Source organism: Saimiri boliviensis, chromosome 8, assembly GCF_048565385.1.
Source record: "Saimiri boliviensis isolate mSaiBol1 chromosome 8, mSaiBol1.pri, whole genome shotgun sequence".
Lineage (NCBI taxonomy): Eukaryota > Metazoa > Chordata > Mammalia > Primates > Cebidae > Saimiri > Saimiri boliviensis.
Genome location: NC_133456.1, coordinates 110,431,955 through 110,454,872, shown reverse-complemented (window position 1 = coordinate 110,454,872; position 22,918 = coordinate 110,431,955). Strand labels below are relative to the sequence as shown.

At 40.4% G+C, this 22,918-nt stretch overlaps 1 protein-coding gene across 7 annotated transcripts in view; it reads left to right on the top strand.

Moving 5' to 3' along the window:
• Nucleotides 1-22,918, top strand: part of CELF2 (CUGBP Elav-like family member 2) — an 854,288-nt gene that overhangs the window by 429,724 nt on the left and 401,646 nt on the right. For all 7 annotated transcript variants that reach the window (XM_074405050.1, XM_074405048.1, XM_074405046.1 and 4 more), the window contains one exon: nt 10,018-10,053. In XM_074405050.1, coding sequence (XP_074261151.1) covers nt 10,018-10,053 — 36 coding nt within the window. The remainder of the gene's footprint in view (nt 1-10,017; nt 10,054-22,918) is intronic.

The window sequence follows — 22,918 nt, the reverse complement described above, 5'->3', positions numbered from 1 at the left end:
GGCATAAGTCCCTTGGCATTTGTTTCAGTAAAACCTCCCTTCCTTCCCTCCCCAAAAGGGAATCAGTGGGATGAGGTGAGTAAAATCTCATTCCACTACTTATCACTATGTATTCATTTGTGTGTTTGTGGCCGTGTCTTCCCCGGGAGACAGGCAGCCTCATGAACGAGCAGAGTTCGTGTTGATAGAGTTTCCTGCCTAATTTGCAGCATGTAGACATGGACACACAGTAGAAGATGTAGAAGTGTGTGTTGAACAAATGAATAAATGCTAATGAATTCAATACCAATACTTGTTGGTTGATGGATTAGGCCATTAGTCAAACATCACAATGCAGGCTGATATTTGCAAATCCCTCTTTGATCCAGAAATTATCAAGAGTAGAGATGATTTTCTCTAATTAAGAGGACTTATTAGTGATATTATGTCCCTGGGAACTAATAGAGAAAAATTAGGTGTTATTGCAAAATAGGCATCCTTTTACACTGACTTATATAACATTTTTATTTTTGATGAATAATTACTTTGGTGTGTTTTTCCTTAAGAAGCCATGTATGAATTGCAGGGCAGCTTAGAGCACAATAATTCAGCAATATTAAAACCAGAGTTCTTTAATAAACTCATCCTCTCCCACTTGTACAATTATAGGATTTGAAGAAAATACACTTTTCTTGGTTCATTTTGGAGAGATGTCATTTTGTTCACAAAGCTTTAAAGAAACACAGGCAAGTGCAGTGGTTCATGCCTGTAATCCCAACACTTCAGGAGGCTGAGTTGGGCGGATCACTTGAGGTCTCAAGTTCAAGAACAGGCTGGCCAGCACAGTGAAACCCCGTCTCTACTAAAATACACAAAAATCAGCTTGGCATGGTGGCATGCCTCTGTAATCCCAGCTAGCTACTTGGGAGGCTGAGGCAGAAGAATCGCTTGAACCCGTGAGGCAGAGGGTCTAGTGAGCTGAGATCGTGCCACTGCACTGAGCCTGGGCGACAGAGCGAGACAGTCTCAAAAAAAAAAAAAAACAAACAAACAAAACAAAACAAAAAACAAGAGCAACAGCAAAACACAAGCATATACCTTGCATGTACATCATCTGCTTTTTCTGTTTTTGCTTTGACTTTCGCTTTTCATTTCTGGGAGTACAAGTTGGTCAATGAAACTTAATGTGACATGTCTAGGCTCTGAGACCACCTTCAAGAGCTGGTTACGTTTGCCACTGCTAAAGTCTACATGAGTGACTTTCAATGAGCAGTAATTGTTACTAGCAGCCAAGACAGGTACTTAGTGGCTCACATTATTTAACTGTGGTGGAATCACAGAGCATAAACTGTATGATGATTAATATGCAAACGAAGCCTGTGCAGGGACATCCTCATAATGCCACTAGCAGTGTCCAAGCCAGGCCTCCTCTTCTTGGGTGGATTTCTGAGCTGTGTCTCAAGAGGACATGTCTGAAAGAAAAGAAAACAAAAGCCCTTCACACTATCTGGAAATGACGGAAGGGACGCCAGTGACATTTTCACCGTGGCTTTCCTTATGTACACCAGCCAGGGCCAGATGGGCTCCTTTGCAGAGGTGATTAAGAGAAACCTTTAGCCATTTGATTTTCAAGGCACTTGAGCACAAGGACAGGGACAAAGGCACACATGTGTGGCTGTTTTATAGAAAGAATACTGAAATAATACGTGTAAATTGTAAGCCAAATAAAATCGTGGCAAGGACTCTGAACAGGACTCCCCAAGTAAAAATGAAACATGATCAGGAAGAGGCTGTAGGTGTCAGTGATTAGATTCAATGACTCTCCACTGCAGTGATGCCTCTGACAACTCAGATTGCAGGCCTGCCTACTATCAGAAGGAAGTGGCAAGTTCCCAGCACCGCACAATGCATTCCTGAGTGTTGACTAAGGGATTTGCGCATGGAAGGCCAGTTTCCCCCATGGCAGCACCTCTCCGCAAGCCTGGGCCTGGGGCCTGTCTGGAGCTTTGTCCAGGCAGTGAAATCCCAAAAGCAAATGGAATGATTTAAAGAGAAACTCCGCCTCCTGGACTTTATCTCGGAACCTGAGAGGTCGAGAAAGGTTCGTTCCTATGAAGGCAGGCAGGGCAGAAGGAACTTAGAGGGGCGCTCTTGGGAAGCTGTTCCGAAGGCAGAACACGTGTGTGAATGTCACTGCCTCATGTTACATTCATTTCCACCCAGGAGTAGATTTGAGGGGCGGGCCTCTGTAGCGACATAAAAGTTACCTCTTGTCAAAACTTACAGTTTTTTACGTGACGTGGTGAGTTTATTTAAGGGTCTTGTTTTAGTTGATCAGCATTTTGAATGTACAAACATGGGCTGCCTGTCTTTTCTCTTAAATTACGACAATACCTAGAATCACCTGCTTCATGCAGCAGGTACCCCGTAAATAGTTCCCAAGAAGAAGAGAGAAATCCAATAGTGCAAAGGAAAGAAAGCGTAAGAAAGGGAGGTGGGAGTGGAAGTGGTTGCATTCAATACAGTCACATATGCACACAGTCACCTCATCAGAGAGGTCTTCCAGGATGACCCTATAAACAATTAGAGCCTCCACCACCCCTGCTTTTACTTTCTACCCCCCTACCTTGCTTCATCCCTGGTAACATAGACTATGTAATGTAGGAACTTGCTTGTTTGGTTTTTGTGTGTCTCCCACTTCTGGAATGTGAAGTTCCTAACAGTTACTGTTGTTCACTGCTATTGCAGAAGCCAGAAGGAATGCAGGAGTGGATAGCATAGATAATTTATCTGTGGCTTCTGCATGCTGCTCAGTTTTTAACATCCTGATGAAAAACATGGGCTTCAGAGCTGGGATGCTTGGGCTGTGTTCAAATCCTGACTCTCTTGTCACTGCCTGCAAGGACCTTGGGAGGTCACATGACATGCTTTTGTCTCATTTTTCTCATCCCAACCATGGTTTAGTGATAATGATTATGCGAGGTTTTTGTAAGGATTAAGTGAGCAGACACCTGTAAATGAATAGTGACTGGTGTTAAAGAAGATCCCAGTTGAATCTTGAATGTGTGTGTGATTGTAGATTTCACCCTGTGAGAATAATTCCTTATATTTGTATACAGATAAACACACACACACACACACACACACACACACACACACACACACACTTTGATGTTTTAATCATGTTAGTGAAAACCGAGGAGGAATAAAAGTAGGAGAGAAGACATAAAGGCCAAAAAGAATGAAAACATAACGATGAATGATCAGAGGGAGAATCAGAGTGAGGGGAAAGAACAGTGTCTTTACAGAGAAGAAACTTTCAGCTCTAAAGTGTTTGGGATTTTCCAGTGCTAAGGTTTACCACACAAGAAAAAAAAAAAAAAAAAAACTGTCCTAAATTAACATATGCCTTGTAATGCTTGTATCGTATCTTTTTTTTGAGATGGAGTCTTGCTCTTATTGCCCAGGCTGGAGTGCAGTGGTGCGATCTCAACTCACTGCAACCTCCCCCTCCAGGGTTTAAGCAATTCTTCTGCCTCAGCCTCCCAACTAACTGGGATTATTGGCATGCGCCACTATGCCTAGCTAATTTTTGTGTTTTATTAGAGACAAGGTTTTGCCATCTTGGCCAGGCTGGTATCAAACTTCTGATCTCAGGTGTTCCACCTGCCTGAGCCTCCCAAAGTGTTGGGATTACAGACATGAGCCACTGGGCCCTGCCTGTAATGATGTCTTTAAGCTAACTTCTGATTTATGTTTTATCTGAAAACAGATCCAGACGAAAAAATGTTCACAGTTTGCTTCAAGCCAGTTGACAAAAGAAAGAGAGAGGGAGCGGATAGGGGAAGGAAGGAGGGGAAGGGAGGAGGGGGAGGGAAGGAGGGGGAGGAAGGGAAGAAAAGGAGGGAGGGAGGGAGGGAAAGAAGGACAGAAGGAAGGAAGGAGGGAAGGAAGGAAGGAAAGGAGGGAGGGAGGGAAGGAGGGAGGGAGGGAAGGAGGGAAGGAGGGAGGGAGGGAAGGAGGGAAGGAGGGAGGGAGGGAAGAAGGAAAAGGGGAAGATGAAGGGCGGGAGGGAAAAAATCTGCTTCGTTGTAATACTTACACTCAATTAAAATAAAGAAAGCCTCATACCTTCTGCAACTAGAGCATTAAATCATTTGTAGGATGAGCAATAAAAATAAAATCTATTTTACCTTTTAAAAAATAGGTCTCTGTACTTTTGGGGAAAAAAAATTAAAGATTCCATTGGAGACAACATTCCAGGTCTTAAAAATATTTATCTTGCTGACACACAATTAGCATGGGGGCTCATGTCTTCTGTTTTACAGTTGTCAGCTAATTTTGGAAACTGGCAGGCTGCACAGAAATAGCTGGTGTGCTCTTGCTTCAACACTTCCTAAAAAAAGAACTGTTCACATAGTTCAGGCACGGAGAAGGACAGGAGATGACGAGGGAGCGTTATGCAGACAGCTGATAAAAGCTGGCATCATGCTATGCACTGATGAATGCTCTACATATTTAAAATTAAAGGCTTTTTTTTTAAGGAATGCTAAATAATCTACCCAAACTGTGTCAGACACAGGGTCCACTTGTCTGCTATCTCTTCTGGGATTTTGTTCCTTCCATAAAATTGAATTTATGCTGCAACTTCAAATTTGCAGAGAGCTTTCCTGTTGGTTTAGGCTGATGATCACACCAACAACCTTAGATCAAAGGACAGTGGTGTTATTTTGACATTCTAGGACACAGAGACCCTCAAGAGGTCAAATGTGCTGCCCAAGGATACACAACTTATCAGAACCGCACACCTTCCATCATCTCAGTCTACTTTGTTGCTGGGACAGTTCTTTTTCTCTGAACATATAATTTCACTTTATAGTTTTTTGCATTCTTGTTTCCATTACATTTTTAGTGTTCTGGGCTGGGTGCGGTGGCTCTCACCTGTAATCCCAGCACTGTGGGAAGCCAACGCAGGTGAATCACCTGAGGTCAGGAGTTTGAGACCAGCCTAACTAACATGGAGAAATCCTGTCTCTACTAAAAATATTTTTAAAAATTAGTCAAGCTTGGTGGCATGTGCCTGTAATCCCAGCTACTCGGGAGGCTGAGACAGAATAATCACTTGAACCCGACAGACAGAGGTTGCAGTGAGCGGAGATGGCGCCATTGCACTCCAGTCCAGGCAACAAGAGCAAAACTCCATCTGAAATACATAAATATATATTTAGTGTTCTGCTTTTCACTTGAAATCAGATTATCTTGGTAATGATAACTAAGAAAAAGAAATTAGTGCAGTTAAACTCCAAATACGGCTATAACTATATTAGGCATTTTTTAAAAATGAATTTAAGAGAGTACAATTACCAGCCAGTAGAAAATGTCTATTACACTCACATTTATTGAATGTTTGGTGTGTGCCAGGCACTGAGTGTTCAAAATCTTAAATGAGATGTGATCTTTGACCTGGAGGAGCCTTTTTTGTTGTTGTGGTTTTTGAGACAAGTTCTTGCTTTGTTGCCTGGGCTGGAGAGAATCAGAATGATCACAGCTCACTGCAACCTCAAACTCCTGGGCTCAAGCGCTTCTCCCACCTCAGCCTCCAAAGTAGCTTGGATTATAGGTGCATGCTACCACGCCCACCTCATCTGTTTTGTTTTTTTGTAGGGTCTTGCTATGTAGCCTAGACCAGTTTTGAATTCCTGGGCTCAGGCAATCCTCCTACCTCAGCCTCCCAGAGTGCTGGGATTATAGGTGCAAGCCCCTGCATCCATCCCTTACGGGAGCTTTCAATAGTAGAAAAATGAAAACTATTCATGACTTGGTACCTTATACAGTTTATTTTACTGGAGTGTAAACACTTGGCAAGGAGGAACAGGATCTAAATTCATCTTAGTGCCTCTCAAAACATCCAGCATTGCTGGGCTGAACACAGATTACGTGCCAATGAATACGTCAGCAAATAAAGATGATCTACACTTAGGAAGCAATGCTCATCGTGGACTTTGTGCCTATAAAAGTTCAATGAAAAATACATGGTCTTTATGTCACTTCTTTAAACCCCCTCAAATGGGTTATGACAGAGCATGATCTAGAAGCAGCATGGCATCGTCTGCTAACTGTATTCCACCCAAGGGTTTCTTTACAAAAGATATAAATCCATGAAAACATGTGACTAATTCAGATGATTGTTTAACAGTAGTAAACAGAGAAAAACAAACAAATGGTCACCTGAAAAGCTCCCATGTTTGTCGATTTGCTGATCTCAAAAATGGTGCCTGGATGATGAGTCCCAGGTACATTGCTGAGTCAGATATGGTGGGTTTTTTGTTTTGTTTTTTTAAATCTTGGAGCTACATGCACCAATGAAATCATCACGTTTTCAGTAATCATAGACATCAGGTAATATCTGTAATTCTAATGTTAATTCTTAGCACACAACAATCTATAGTTTTCCCCTGCTGGAACTTTATATATGATGAATATGACTTTTACCCAGCACCTGTCTTTTGCTTTCAAGGTAGGACCAACACCTTTTTCTTTGAATGTGTGGTTCACTGAATAAAGTTCTGCATTGGCTTTTGTGCATATCCTCCCATACTCCACCATTTGGAATTTCTTTTTTTGTTGTTTTGTTTTGAGACAGTTTTGCTCCATCACCAGGGCTGGAGTGCAGTGGCGCAATCTCTGCTCACTCCAACCTCTGTCTCTCAGGTTCACGCAGTTCTCCTGTCTCAGCCTCCTGAGTAGCTGGGATTACAGGTATATGCCACCACACCCAGCTAATCCTTGTATTTTTAATAGAGATGGGGGTTTCACCGTCTTGATCAAGCTGGCCTTGAACTCCTGAGCTCAAGTGATCTGCCCACCTCAGCCTTCCAAAGTGCTGGGATTATAGTCATGAGCCACTGTACTCGGCCAAGATTTCCTTTTTTTTTAAAAAAAAAAAAAAAAAACAGGAAAAATAACAGAGATATTTGTATCTAAATCAACATCAGTTTTTCTTAATTGACTTGTCATTTTTTATCTTTTCAAAGTATCCAACTTAGTTTTACAGAAACAAGTATTTTTCCACACTCGTATTTCATCTATTTTACATCATGCTTAATTAAATTTAAAAATTACAGTGATTGTCAGTACCATAAACAGGTTGGGAAAGAAACACAACATACTCTTGGTAAGCGTGGAGACTTAGGCAGCTGGAGCCAAAGCAAAGCAGGTGCTCTTAGGAGGCCGCAGTCTCTGTGTTTTCCCATGGGAGTAAAGGATGTTGGTCAATCCAGTAAGCTTTGGAAACAGAAGTCAGTTGTGGGCACTGGACATTTCTATTGCAGTGGATTATTGTTTTGGTTCGATTTGGTTTGGTTTGGTTTGGTTTGGTTTGGTTTGGTTTGGTTTGGTTTGATTTTTAAGAGACAGACTGTCACTCTGTTGCCCAGACTGGAGTGAATTATAGTGGCACAATCATGGCTTACTCCAGCCTTGACTCAAGCTATCCTCCCACCTCAGCCTCTCAAGTAGTTAGGATTACAGGCATGCACCATGATGCCCATTTCATTTTTTAAACTTTTGGTAGAGACAGGGTCTCACTGTATTGCCCTGTCTGGTCTCAATCTTCTGGGCTCAAGCCATCCTCCTGCCTCAGCCTCCCAAAGTGCTGGGATTGCAGGTGTGAGACACCGTGCTTGGCCATTACAGTGGTCTCAGCTGAGGACAGCTTTGTCACTAGCGGACATTTAGCATTGTCTGAGGACATGTTTGGGAGTTACAATGGGGCTGGTGGGGAGCGGTACTACTGGCATCAATGGATAGGTGACAGGGATGCTATTAAATATTCTACAATGTCTGAGATACTCACCCAAAACAAAAGAATTATCTAGCTCAAAATAATGCCAAAGTTGAGAAATACTGCTCCACTGTGATTTAAATGAATTTATTATAATGTATGAACAACATCATTATAAAAGATACCAGGGGACTCATCACATTAAAATATGTATAGTCTGGAATACAAAAATAAAAAGTTAAAAGATTAGACACAAAAAATTTAGTTGTATCTTAACTCTGTGCTGTTAGTGTTACTATGATCAAGCTGTGAACATAAATCTCACCCTTAAGGTCAACGACACCAGAGAAGTTCATTCATTGCTGATAAGACCAACAAACATTTATTGAGTATATATGTTGGTCTCAAATGACAAAAAAAAAAGGATAAAACAAGCATTTAAAAGATACTTCTATTATAATAAATGTCATAATGGAAGGCTAAAAGGAGGGTGTTTCTTAGCTGGGGTACCCACAATTCCAGATTCTGTTTGGAAAGCAAAAATTTTTATGCAGCCACTAAATTCTTCAAAGAAGATGAACATGTGTGAAGCATTCAGTACCATAATAGTTAATGCCTTCAACCGTGGTTTTGCTAAAGGAATGGAAACTTTCTCCCCAAAGCCAATTTTTATAGCAATAAAAGCTGAATGTTTAATGTTATATGATTACTTAGGAAAGAACTTTTATAGAAGCTAAACTTATTCATTTTTTAAGGAAGTATGACTCTGTGGGAACCATCACTTCTCCAAAATGCTGAGGTATTATCACAGGCAGTAAATAGGAAGAGGGAGTTCTAATAGCTGCACAGGTCAGGGAATGTCCATTGAGGAGGAAGTCCTTTGTTTGAATTGACATAGTAGGAAGCTGAGGCTGTTAACTAGGATTGACGCATTAGCTTCAGGAGCTCGGTGAACTGTCTACAAGTGTGTACCACAGTGTGCGTATATGTGTATATTATTATTTTCTCTATATAAGGTGTTTGTATCTTTAATGAGATTTTTAAAGGGGTTATATGACACTAAGGAGGTTTTACACCATTGTTGCTAAGAATTATACCTTTAATCCCTTGGTCTAAAGTTGAGCCCCCTTCTCCTTCTGAAATAGTTCAATATAAAGCCGTCATCTCCTCCTTCTACTCATTGTTTCCTTCTCTTTCCAAGAACACATTTCTGATCGAAAGACAAGAGATGGGCCAGGTGCAGTGGCTTATATCTGTAATTTCAGCAATTTGGGAGGCCGAGACAGGCAGATCACTTGAGGTCAGGAGTTCGAGACCAGCCTGGCCAACATGGAGAAACCCCATCTCTACTAAAAATACAAAAGTTAGTTGGACATGGTGGCCCACACCTGTAATCGCAGCTACCAGGGAGGCCACGGTACAAGAATCACTGGAACCCAGAAGACAGAGGTTGCAGTGAGTTGAGATTGAGCCACTGTACTCCAGCCTGGGCAACAGTGAAAGACACTGAAGAAAAAAAAAAAAAAAGAAAGAAAGAAAGAAAAAAAGAAAAAATGAAGGAAGGAAGGAAGGAGAAAAGAAAAGAAAAAAAGAAAAAAGAAAACAAGACAAGAGATGACAATTAGGAGCAAGTTAGTTTTGAAATTTGTCCCTGATCATTTTTGTTAATATGCTGTAGAGCTTTTCTTTAATGACTTTTCCATTTGAATTATAGTATCTACCTTCAACAGTACCAAATGGTAGAACTTTATAACAAAGAAATGAAAAGCAGCAGTTTACTGATAAAAGAATTCCATTTTGTGCTGTCCATGTTCCTTCATAAGCCTCGGGTGACAAAGGTAAACGTAGAGCAACATCCCCAAAGGGATAAGTTTCTAAGAAGTTCTTGGAAAAAGATGATGGGTGCTTTGTTTAAAATGTCAATGTCTACAAGGTGGTTTGGGATTTGTTTCTCCTCATATTACCCTTCTGGATGTTGTACATTTTTAAATTTTAATATTTTGAACTCAGTTGCATTCAACCACCAGAAAGTAGGGGCAGATATTTTACATGTGTGTAGAATTTCATTGAAAGTAATCATTGAAATGATTAATGGGAATTAAACAGAAATGCCATTAGGCAATTTTAAGTCTCTAACCACCTGCATGTACAGTGTCTTCTTTATTCATGATACCATAATACTTATTATGTGATTAAATACATTTTTATAGTTTACCAAAATAATCATACTTATCTTCTTTTTCTCCTTCCTGCAGAGAGACGGCCACAGAGTTAGCTGGGAGTCTACCAAGGTGAGTAAGATGGCTTTGCTTATTTTATACCTGATTTCTTACGTACACAAAAAGAAGTACTGTGCCGTGTCCTCTGTAAGAGGTCTTCTCATTTTGTCTTCCTCATGTCAGATTTTGATACCTCACACATCACTATGTAAATGCCAGAAATTATGCATGAATCATGTATATGTGATGTAATCAAGAAGTAACGAGGCTCAGGTTCATAAATGACTTAGATTATTCACGTTCCTTTGAAGTCGTATGGTATATCTGGAGATGCATATATGAGCTAGATATGCCATAGAAATCATACACATGCTGCTTCCTTTATTACGTTCATGGGTATTGGCAATCGAAAAACATCTTGGTTTTTTCTTCAATGTATTCATTATTGTTACTGTATTCAGGGACTGAGAGATTACGAAAGAATCCTGAGCATCCCCTGAAGAGCTCACATCATAGTATTGATGGTACTAAGTGCAGTGGAATTCTCATTGTCATCGAAATAAATACTTAGTAATATTATATCAGAGAAAGAAATTAATGTGTAATTGATCGATGTGTTTTACATGTAATTTATCAATGTGTTTTACATGTTTTTGACATTTATGTTCATATATTAAATAAGAAATGATTAACAGAAAGCAAATTCTAGATGACTAGCCATCAAGAATGATTACCAGCATTTCATGGAAGGGAAGTAGAAATGGAGAAAAGAAGGAAGGAAGGAGAAAGGGAGGGAAGGAGAGGAGATGGGGGTAAGACTGGGGAATAGGAAGAAAGGAAGGAAGAAGGAAGAGAGGAAGGGAGAAGGGGTTGGGGAGAGGAGACTGGGAGGGAGGGAGGAAGAAAGTTAGGAAGGAAAGGGAGGGAGGGAGGGAAAGTAATTTAAGAGGTATTTTACTGGGCATTACATGTGTCTAGAATCTCTCCTGGGCACCAAGGATCATGCCTTCTTTTTTTGTGTGTTTTTTTGTTTGTTTGTTTGTTTCATTTTGTTTTGTTTTGTTTTTTGAGACAGAACCTCACACTGTCACCCAGGCTGAAGTGCAGTGGTCCAATCTAGGCTCACTCCATCCTCTGCCTCAAGGGTTCAAGTGATTCTCCTGCCTCAGCCTCCTGAGTAACTGGGATTATAGGAGAGTGCCACCATGCCTGGCTAATTTTTGTATTTTTAGTAGAGACAGGGTTTTGCCATGTTGGCCAAGCTGGTCTTGAATTCCTGACAGGTGATTCACTGATCTCTGCCTCCCAAAATGCTGGGACTACAAGCATGAGCCACTGTGCCCGGCCAGATATTTCTTTGTTTTTTGTTTATTTGTTTGTTTGTTTTTTGAGGCACAGTCTCTTTCTGTTGCCCAGGCTGGAGTGCAGTGGAGCAATCTCAGCTCACTGCAAACTCCCCTCTGGGTTCAAGGGATTCTTCTGTATCAGCCTCCCAAGTGCTGGGATTACAGATGTGTACCACCATGCGTGGCTAATTTTTGTATTTTTAGGAGAGACGACATTTCACCATACTGGCCAGGCTGATCTCCAACTCCTGAACTCGGGGTGATCTGCCTGCCTTGGCCTCCCAAAGTGCTAGGATTACAGGCCTGAGCCACCACGCCCAGCCAGGTCAGATGTTTCTTAAAGAGAGGAGAAACTTACTCATCTAAATGCACAAAAGGCATCAGGAGAAGAGGGAAGGAGGCAGAGTCCCTGAGAAGGCAAGAGGACACAGGATCCAGGGCACAGAGAGGATCAGCCTGAGAAGAGAGCCCAGGCTTCCATCTGAACAAGGATGGAAGCAGGAAAGGCATGTGTGGATTCAGAGCAGTGTGTGGGACTGGGGACATCAGGGAATCTTAGATATTCAGCCTAAGCATGGATGGGATTAGGGACATGAGCCACCACACATGGCCCATGCCTTAGTTTTTGAAGGTACTGGATAACCATGTGTGAATGTATTAATAGCTCCTGGAAACATATTATTGCCTAGAAACTCTTGGAGAAACAAATCAAGAGATTCTCAAGAACAGGAAAAGCAGAGTGAGCACATTGTCATGAACAGCACTGGAGAACAGGGGAAAGTACAAATTGTAGCCATCTGTTACCGGAGATAAGCGCATTTGGTTGCTTTTTTTATGTAAAGAAAATCTTTGCTTATAGGATCATGATTAATATTGCCAAAAAAACTGTTTACTGTGATCCAAATATTTAAATTACTGTATGTCTTCATTCTTTGGAAAACGTCCCAAAGAAACATTTCAACCGTGTGCCAGTTTTCAGGGTTAAAGCTGTCCGCGTATTCTAGTCTGAGTTTGTTTGTCTTTGTGCTTTCACTCTGGAAAAAAGTCCACCCTGAAGACCCGAGCATCTCATCGTGTGTGAGGAGAGAGATTGTTGTGTGTCTACCCATGTTTCTGCTGAGGAAGTTAATCCTGAAATAATGGAATAAGGAGTGACTTCCAAACTTTCATAGAGCAGCTAAGGAGCAGACCACCTCTCTGTTATCAGGAGGGACCCACTCCGTGCTGTAATCACACAGATGGAAATTACTCAGATGTCTGAGAAATCTGCATGGGCACCCAGGATTCTATTAAGGAGTGCTGTATTTTGAATACCAAGGAGCAATGCCTATATTCCCCAAGAATGATCTATTGTAGCTGGTTTATTACTCCAGGGAGAGGCTGTTTTCTTCTTAAGTTTGGTGGGTGGTATTTTGGTCATGAGCCGACTTATTTTTCTTCAGGAATTTTTGTTATTCTGATGTCAAGTCATGTTGAAAATAAACAACATGCCAGCGTTCCCATTCTAACTGCAATTTGCAGTCACTGTACTGCCTGGCAATAAAGGAGCGAGAAATAATATGTCAGTGATTCTCAACTGTGCTTATAATGTAGCCTCAGGTATGCTTTTGACTTCTCCAGGGGTAGTTTGAGACACAGCCATTGACAAGGATTTGCCTTCCCCATTAACATGAAGTAATGTGATTATTTGATGATGCATCCTTCCCTTGTGTCCAGATGATTTCTTTTGCGAGTGTTCGTTTGTTTGTACAGTCTCGTAGAATTCCATCAGTTGTTATAGCTTTTGGCCTCTTTTTCAAATTTCTTCAGCCTGTCATGGGGAATGTGCAAATTAACCCCAAAATACCTTGGTGCTATGGAAAACAAAGCACCTGTAGTTATTTTGTTTGTTGGTAGGCTAATGATTAGTGGAACAAGGCAGTTTGAGTTTTTTCTGCTTTTAGTCATAAAAGCATGCTTACGCTGTGACGTCTAGGAAAAATGGAAAATTGCAATTCAGGCAACGGCTAACTAGTGATATGTGGCTCAGAAGGAAGACAGTGGCATTTGAGAACAGTTTTATGGTTTGGTTTTCATTGGCTATGACTGTCTTGAAATGTTCCAAAAGGCCATTTACACTGGTTGCATAAGGGTAGAGTATTTCCACTTTAATTGCCTTACATGGCATTAATTTAAAGTACCCTGGCCACCGGTGGATAATATTCTGTGAAAATGTGTGCATCCTGTAGCAGTGGATTGCATCTGGGTAGTTAAAAATGCTTTGAAGTCGAAATGAGATATGTGCCTAAGGTGCTTGAACAGGCACTAGGTTTGTTTTTCATTACTAATGATAACCTAAATGCGTTTTTGAATTCTTGCCATTGCTGAAATTAAAGCCTGGTAATAATATGTCACCAGAAAAAAATTAGATTATATGAACAACATGCACTGAGCATTGTAATTATATTATAAATATTAAAACCAATGATCTTGTTGGGATTAAAACAAATATTTAAACTGGCTACACGTACTACTCATGCCCATCTCTCTATCTTGAAACGTCCCAGGAACGGGATGTATGGTTTCATTTCTTGAACTGCCAAGATGATCATTTTCAATCTTATAAATGACTCCTTGCTTTTATTTTTGCTTGTAGCAAAGGACAGCTTAGCAATCTGAGCAATTTTTTTCCCCATTACGATCATGTTTTTCAGGATCTGGTTTTTAGGTTGAAGGGTGTTGCGTTTTGGTAGATGTGTTTTAATTAAATCATAGTGAAACCCCACTTGTTCCCATGGAATGGGGTTTCAATATAAAAGCCTATAAAGGAGAAATTTTTATTTTGGATAGCAGAATAAAGATATAAACAAGGTTTATATCAACAGAGGTTTATCATAATCATGCACTATGAGCTTCTGTTTTTGAAAAAAAAAAAGGAGCATTTTAATTCCTTGTTAACATAGTCCACTGTTACTCAAATATAAACTAAACAGTTTAGAAAATAAATGGGGTATAATAGACCTTAATAGAAGCATCTTAAGTACTACAGTAGAGATTCGCATGCTGGTTCTTATATGCAACACCAAAAAGTCAGGATGTTTTTGAGGACCATGAAGTATTGGTAAATGAAGCTTAAAGTAATTCAGTATATAAATTACATGTCATCTTGTACTGGATTTTAGTATAAACCAGTGGAAAGCAGGGGCCAAAGATTAAAGTAAAGTTATAAAAGAAAAGTTTAGACTTTTCTCTTATATATTAACCCAGTAACTTGATGTCTTTGTTTTTTGCCTTCTGTGAGGGGGTTAGGAAGCATAATTTAATCTAAGCAACTGGGGAACCCCAACCCCAAGAACACTGGCATACGCCATAGGATTACTGTTTGAGAGCCTTCACCAAGAAGACAGAACTGCCTGGTTCATGAGACTGTCAGAGGCAGAAGCCATTAGACTGCAGTTTTGCCTGTGAAATTCTGGTCTTAAGTCGCAGGTTTTTGTTATCTGAAATTTTAACTGAACAGACTCTGTTTATGGAAGAGCAAGACTGACCTCTCCGATTGACCATATTTATCAGTCATGGAGGTGATGGATCAGGTGGCAACAGGCAGAAACAGTGAAAGCAGAGAGATTCAGATAATCTCTAAGAGATCACCTTTGGTAGGCAGAAGAGGGCTTTGGTAGGTAACACAACTTCCCATTTCTCATTGTCCTCAGTATACAATGTCATCTTCTGAAAGACCTTCAGAAATTAGGAGATAAATATGCTGGTACCTCCAGGCCAACCTCTTACTGAGTCATCAAGAGCCGATGGATAGACACCTCCTGTCTTCTTTATCATCCCTCAGAAGCAGCGTCTCCCCCAACTCTCTTGGGGCCCATGCCGGGTGCTGTTCAGTATTGACACAGTTCATTCTCTATCATTAATGCAACCAAGTATACCATAATTCAACCAAATATACTTAGTGTGTGCTATACACACACACTAAGTATATGCCAAGCATGGTTGTAGGCTCTGTGGGAGAGACAGGACACCATCTCTTCTCTGATGTAGCTCAGTGCAGTGAAGAAGGTAGCGATCATCCCAGGGCTATGGGGAAGTGCTGAAGCCATAAGAGAAGTAGGAAAACCTCAAAGCAAACAAAAAACCCAAAGGATTTCAGCAGCGAGATGGGGTAGCTCTGGTTGGAGGAAGGACGGCATCTTCTGGTTGGAGGAAGTAAGGACCAACCTTCTGAGCAGGACTGGAGGGGGTGGGTCAGAGTGGGTGAGCACATGGGAAGGGATACCCCATGGAGTGCCCAGACCTTGCAGCCCTCCACAGCCTCTTCTTTCAGACTCACTACTTGACTCACAATATAAAACAAACTCACTGGCCTAAATGGCTGGTTTCTATACCTTTCACAGCCCAACTTTCTACTCCTAGCGTCCAGTCATCATACAGCACCCAGACTCTGTGGTCACAGCTGCAGGTGGTGAAATGTGCTCTCTCTTCCTCCCTGCTACAGCCCCCACCTCCCAACCTTTTATAATGCATCTCCCACTCATAGTCTGTGACTGAATTCTTTCCTGCACGAATCTTTCTCTTACGATGTCCTTCTTTATCATTTTTCTCAGGTTGAATCCACTGAAAAAACTCTGTAGTTGCAGCATGCCAAAAATGCAGGTTGTTTGTAGTTATGGTTCAAGAGGTCAGAGAAGGCTCAGGGTGAATTAAGAGCATCTGTGTTCTGAATGTGTCTCCCAGAATTGCTGTGTTAGAAACCTAATCTCTGATGTAACTATAAGGAGGTGGGAATAAATAGGAGGTGGTAAGGCCATGAGGGCTCTGACCTCATGAGCAGATCAATGCCGCTGTAAAAAGGGCTTGTGGAGGCAGATTCACTGCCTTTCTCGCTCTTCTACCACGTGAGGATGCAATGTTTGCCTTCTCTTGTGCTTCTGCTGTCTGCCATGTGAGGATACCATAAGAAGGCTCACACCAGATGTTGGTGCTTTGAGCTTGTAATTTTCAGCCTCCAGAACTGTGAGAAATAAATCTCTGTTCTTTGTAAATTACCCAGTCTGTGTGATTCTGTTGTAACAGTGCAAAATGGACTACAGCCAGCACCCTGGTACACCCTCTGCCATCTTCATCATGTTGATATGGCGTGCTCATGTCCACAGATCCTCCAGCCATCACATGGAGACCACATCTGGTTTATTCCATGGGACTGTTTTGTAAGGCAGGAGTCCCTTTTCCATGCCTAATCCCTTAGGAAGAGGACATTGGGTTTCTGGTATTCTCAGCCTTTGTAAGGGGAAACCTGTTGTGTTAGCAAGGAGAAAGGTAAGAGTCAGGGTAAGGGGAGGATGGATTATAAGTACTTAAAGAATGGCATCCACCCCAGGCAGGCACTCTTCTTCTCCATCTGGGTAAACCCAATGGCCATTTAGCTGTGATCTTACTTAGCCTCTCAGTTGCCTTCAACCTAGGGACTACTTCCTCCTCCATGAAGTGCTCTGTTAGTTGCAGAGACATCAAGCCCTCCATGTTTCCTTGCTCTCTCGCTGGCCATTCTTCATCAGTCTTCTGTTATTCCTTGCCAGCTTGACTGAACCCTGCAGGGTGAAGTGCCCCAAGGTGCCCTGGGCATTGCTCTGTTCCCTTATGGGGAGGAAGTGGAGAGAGATTTTATCCAGCTCCATGATTTTAAAGATCATCTTTATGCAGATGGTTCTCATTTGTAGATCTCCAGCCCTGACTTCTTCCTTGAGCTTCAAAGCTGAATATCCAGCTGCTAATCTGACTCTCTACTTGAAAGCATAACCTTAAACTTGATGTGGCCAGAAAAAAACTCTTGAACCCTACCTCAACCCAACTTGTCATCATACATTCAATGCTTAAGGAGAACCTAGGGACATTTCTTATAGAAAAGAACCTTTTTCTGTTCTCAGACTTAGCGGATCACTTTTTGGCTCAACCTCCAAAATGTATCTTTTTTTTGTTGTTTTTTGTTTTTTTGAGATGGGTCTCACTCTGTTGCCTAAATGGGAGTTCAGTGGCATGATCATAGCACACTGCAGTCTCAAACACCTGGGCTCAAGTGATCCTCTTGCCTCAGCCTCCCAAGTAGCTGGGACTACAGGTGTACATCACCACAATGGGCTACAGGTGTGCACCACCACAATGGGCTAATTTTGAACATTTTTTGTGGAGATGCAGTCTTGGTATGTTACCCAAGCTGACCTTGAACTCCTGGCCTCAAGCAACCCTCCCATCTTGGTTGGCCTCCCAAAATGCTGGGATTACAGGCATGAGGTACCATGCCCAGCCTAAAATTTATCTTCAATTTGTCTACTTTCTCTGTCTCTTTGAAACCACTGTAAACTCCCACATGAACCGTTAAATGGCCTTCTAAATGGTCCTTTCCACTTCCTCTTTTGCAATTCATTCTCTATGAAGAAGTTCAAATAATATCTGAAAAGTCATCAATCAAAACATTATTTTTTCCATAAAATCATTCAAGAGTTTCCTATTGCTAAGAATAGAATCAATGCAGTCTACTTTTGTTCCCAGGGCTGCTATAGTCTATCTCTGCAGCCTCATCACCTGCTGCTTTTTCTCTCATTTATTTTGCTTCTGACACACTGCCCTTTCTCCCTCTTACTTCCACAGAAAGTCCTCCTTTGACCACCCTATTAAGTAACCCCCCCAGCACACTTCCTGTCATGTCGCCATATTTATTGTAATGATCTGTTTTTTATTTCTTAATTTATTTACTATCTGTTCCCTTCCCTTAGCTCCAGAACAATGTCTCCCTTGCCTGTCTGGTTTATTCCTCCATTTGTAGTCCCCAGAACAGAACTGGCAATCAATAAATGTTTTTTGAGTGAAAGTATGACCCCCATTTCAGAAATAAGAAAACTGAAATCTGGTCTTTACACATGTTCCTTTTTCTATTTGGAAGCTCCGTGTCATCTCTCTACTCTTTTTCTCTCCTACCAAAATCTCTATCACTTGTTCTTCTTGATCCACATTTGATAACTACAGCCTGCAGACCAAATCTAGGTGGTGGCCTGTGCTTATAAATATTTTTTTTTGAACACAGCCATAACATCTATTTATGTGTTGACTATACCATTTTTGTGCTACAACAATACAGTTGAGTAGTTGTGGCAGAGATGGTATCGCCCCCAAACTGGAAATATTTACTGTTTACTTTTATAGAAAGGTTTGTTGACCAGTGTTCTAGATACATCCAAGGTTTCTTTGATACCATCTCTGCCCTGAAGAGCTTTATGTTCCTTCTGTTAGTTCCCAAAGACCCCAGTTTCAACTCCTATGCTAGCATCCATGTCTCCCAATGATATAATTGACTAGAGGACTTTTACACCTTCTCCACTAAGTGGGAAACACACTGAAATCCTACTACTATTCATTGTTTGTCCCCAATGCCTAGCGTTCCTGGAACATAGTAGGCACTGAATAAATATTTGCATAAGTGTTTGACCATCTGAACAGATGTTTAAATGAATTAATAAGTGTTTGAATGGATTAATAAATGTTTGAATGAATGAACAAATGTTTGAATTGGGAAGGGAGGGAGGAAGGATTGAGGAAACCTTCTCCTAAAGAACCAGGGGTAGACAAGATGTATGATTTCTGCCTTCTCTCTCCCCTTTCAACCTTCTCACTCTTCTCACTGCTCTGTAGACTTTGCCTCCTGGAAAAAATCATCCAATTGGCTAGAGAGTTATTAACCTAAATTTGGCTGTTGCTAAGCTGCACAGAGCTGTTGCTGTTGAGGTCATGTTAACATGGAAGCTAAGAGATTGGGTTTTGGGCTCAGAAATGCTTAAATCTTGTGTCTGCCATTTCTTAGTCATGTGACCTTAAGCAAGTTATCAAAGTTAATATCTCTGCTTCAGTTTTTCATTTATAACATTGGAAGAATTATGATACCCATCTCACAGTGTCTCTGTGTGGAGATAACCCATGTAAAGTATTTAGCTCAGTGCCTGCCACACAGCAATCAATACATGGTAGCTATTATCTTACTTCACTGAAAGAGAGGAATATGCAAATTGTTTTACCAACACTTAGTTGTGTTCGAGTCTAAGAGAAGATACCATATTAGATTATAAGGAGCAGCCCTGCGCAGCAATTCAGTGCATATGACATAAAGCCAAACTCCAGCCTGTGTTAAAATCCCAATTCAGCCACTTACTCATTCTTTGACCTTGTGCAAGTTTCTTCACCTCTGTCTGCCTCATTTTCTTCATCTGTAAAATGGATAATAATAGGGCCAACTGTTCTGAGAATTAAAAGAAATGATCCATGTAAAATGCTTAAAACAGCGTTTGCTGATTATCTTACTATAAGGAAATTAAAGTTGCATGTCAGTTGAAATTTGAGGTGGAGATGAGACAGCATCAAGCCATTGGCCATATAACCCTCTAATTCAGAGTTTAATTATGCGGTGCCTAGATTGTTGCCTTGCTATGAATTATTGTTGGTGATTTAAAAGAGAATACCCAAAGCATTAAATGTGAAAGTCCCTTGACCTTGCTATAATACGTGAAAATAACAATAACCTATAGAAGGTATATATGCAAAGACTGTCCACCTGTCACGGGCAGCTCCATGGGAAGTGTGGTGTTCCTTTATAGATGTGTATAAGAATCCATAGTGACTGAATTAAATTACACTTGTTTTATAATATAGTGTTCTGATGTGAAACAGACTATCAAAGGAATGATCTTTACAAGGAAAACTTTAGAATATTGTTAACTCACTCACTGCATGACCTATTTAGACTTCTCAGATTCTTCTTGTAGTAGACTGCATAATTAAATTTTAAATGGAACATGATAAAGAAATTATACTGGTGATCTCCAGAGATTTGGATACCCTATTTGGCTCTTTATAAGAGTATAGCTAAGACATACTTTAAAATTTAATAAAGGCCTGCCCTATTTTTTTCTTTTAGATTTTCCTTATCTGCTCCATAATTCAAAGCTATGTTGCATGATCCACAAGTGTTTCCTGAAATAAATGATCAAAATAAAAATTCTTAAAAGCACATTTATTCCAATTTGAGAATTTCATTATTTGTGCATGAGAGCTTTTGTGCAGCAGTAGAACTCCTTTAAGATAAAACTTGCCATTTCTGGATTTGTCACTATAGAGAATTGGAACTTTATTCATTCTGTTTGTGGAGGCATTCATATCTTCAGAGTTTATGGAGCAAAGGGGTAGAAAATGTTTTCCATGTAAGATATAATTTTGCAGTTAGAATTCCTCATTTGCTGTGTAAAAGTTGCTTGTCCCTTGGGTGAATAATTTTGTTTCATAACCTTTTGCCATTAATTTTCTTCTGTATTTAAAGGGGCATTGCCAAGACATAATAACATTATATGTTAAATATAATATACTCATCTTTACTTAATAGTCTTTTGTAGTGTAAAGCACACCCATGTGAGTTAAAAAGCCTTTCTTAATCCTCTAAAGGATTTCAGATTTTGCTGTCCAATGAGCTTTGACAAAAACAAAACAGGCTGGAGAGTTTCTGTCCCTGCCCAAGGTTGGTTTTCTTTTTATACCTTCTTCAGTGTTGGCTTTCACGGATGTTTGGGATTGTCAAGCTACAAAGAACATATAAATTAATAAAATTTATTCCCATGTATACGTAGATAGTTTTAAACCTTGTAAACCTTTCTTTTCAGATTAGGTTTTGTAGATGTTTCTATTATGTATTTTCCTTTTCCTTCTTTCTGGCAAATACCAGTTTTCTTTTTGGACCCAAACCACTCAAGCATCCTATATTGTGTTCATTTTTCAAATAAGCAACATTAGACTCACAAAACACTATATAAAACCAAGCTGAGGCAGTGACATGAGCCAACAGAGAAAATAAATTCCCCATTAGGCCTGACTGTTCATCCTTAAACCTCTGCTTCTCATGCTGGCTGGGGGTGGAGGATGTAGATTTAAGGAATAATGCCAAGCTCCACAAAGGATTCTAAAGAGAAACTCATATTGGAAACATGATTATCTAGTGAGTAAGTGGAAACTCTGTTTACCACCACAGTACAGCATTTGAGACCCTCCCTCCACCAGGTTCCAACCTGTGGAACTCAGGCTAGCATTAACATAGTGACACCTGGTGGCTCCTAATTTATTACTGGCCACCACGGCACCCCTTCCGAAGTAAAGGAAATTCTTTTCTAAATTAGGCTTTCAATGTAATAGGTTTCTGCAGATGGTTTACAAGTTTTAAAAATATATATATAATTAATAATGGAGATGCTTATGGATACCACAGTGAAACCTTAAAATGAATCTCTTGATAATAGCAGTATATTAGTCTTTTCACTCGCTGCCAATAAAGGCATACCCATGACTGGGTAATTTATGAAGAAAATAGGTTTAATGGACTCACAGTTCCACGTGGCTCGGGAGGCCTCACAATGACGGCAGAAGGTGAATGAGGAGCATTCATGGTGGCAGGCAAGAGAACATGTGCTGGGGAACTGCCATTTATGAAACCATCAGCTCTTGTGAGTCTTATTCACTATCATGAGAACAGCATGGGAAAGTTCTGCCCTCATGATTCAGTTATCTCCCACGAGGTCCCTCCCACAACATGTGAGAATTCAAGATGACATTTGGGTGGGGACACAGCCAAACCATATCAAGCAGTATCATTACCAATGACGTCATTGATCAAGGAAATAAATGAGGTCCTATGGGCGATACAAATACAATGATCCCTGCCCTTAAGAACCAAAAGAGTATTCTAAAAAAATCAAACTCATAGAAGCAGAGTAGCATGGGCTGGACGAGGAATGTGATGGGGAGTGAGGAGATGTTGGTCAAAGGGTTCAGAATTTTGTTGGACAGGATTAATAACTTTGGGAGATCTATTGTACAGCATGGTGACTGTAGTTAATGTATGTATACTGGAATATTGCTAGGAGAGTAGGTTTTAAATGTTCTCATTATGAAGAAAGATCAGTATGTGAAGTGATGGATATTTATTTGATTTAATCATTCCACGGCGTATGTATATGTACATCAAGACATCACAGTGTACCCCATAAATATGGGCAAGTTTTACCTTATCAATTAAAAATTAAACTAATAAATGAGTTAATTAAACAAAAGAACCAAATGGTTCTAAAAGTAGGAATCAATTTTAGTAGGAGAAATCATCTTCTTTCTTAGCACAATCTCTCTCACAAGATAAAGTAAAAAGTATATATATATATATATATATATGTATGTAGTGTGTACATCAAGTAATATATACCTGGACCAAACAGTTAAGTGCAGAGGAGAGAGAACATTTTTCATATGGCAATTGAAAAAATACCACATTGCAGTGAATATCCCTTCTGCAACCAGAAAGGGCAAAAATAATGCAAAGTGCAAGGAATGTAGAGTGTCCTGAGATGGAGACCCAGCCAGCTGGTTTCACCCAGATGGTTTATTAAGAGAATAATGAAATTTGAATTAGAGAAGTGAATAGAAGCCAGATTGCAAAGCTTTAAAGAATGATAAAAGTAGTTTACTTTTTAAAAAATCGACACAAGGCCAGGCACAGTGGCTCATGCCTGTAATTCCAGCACTTT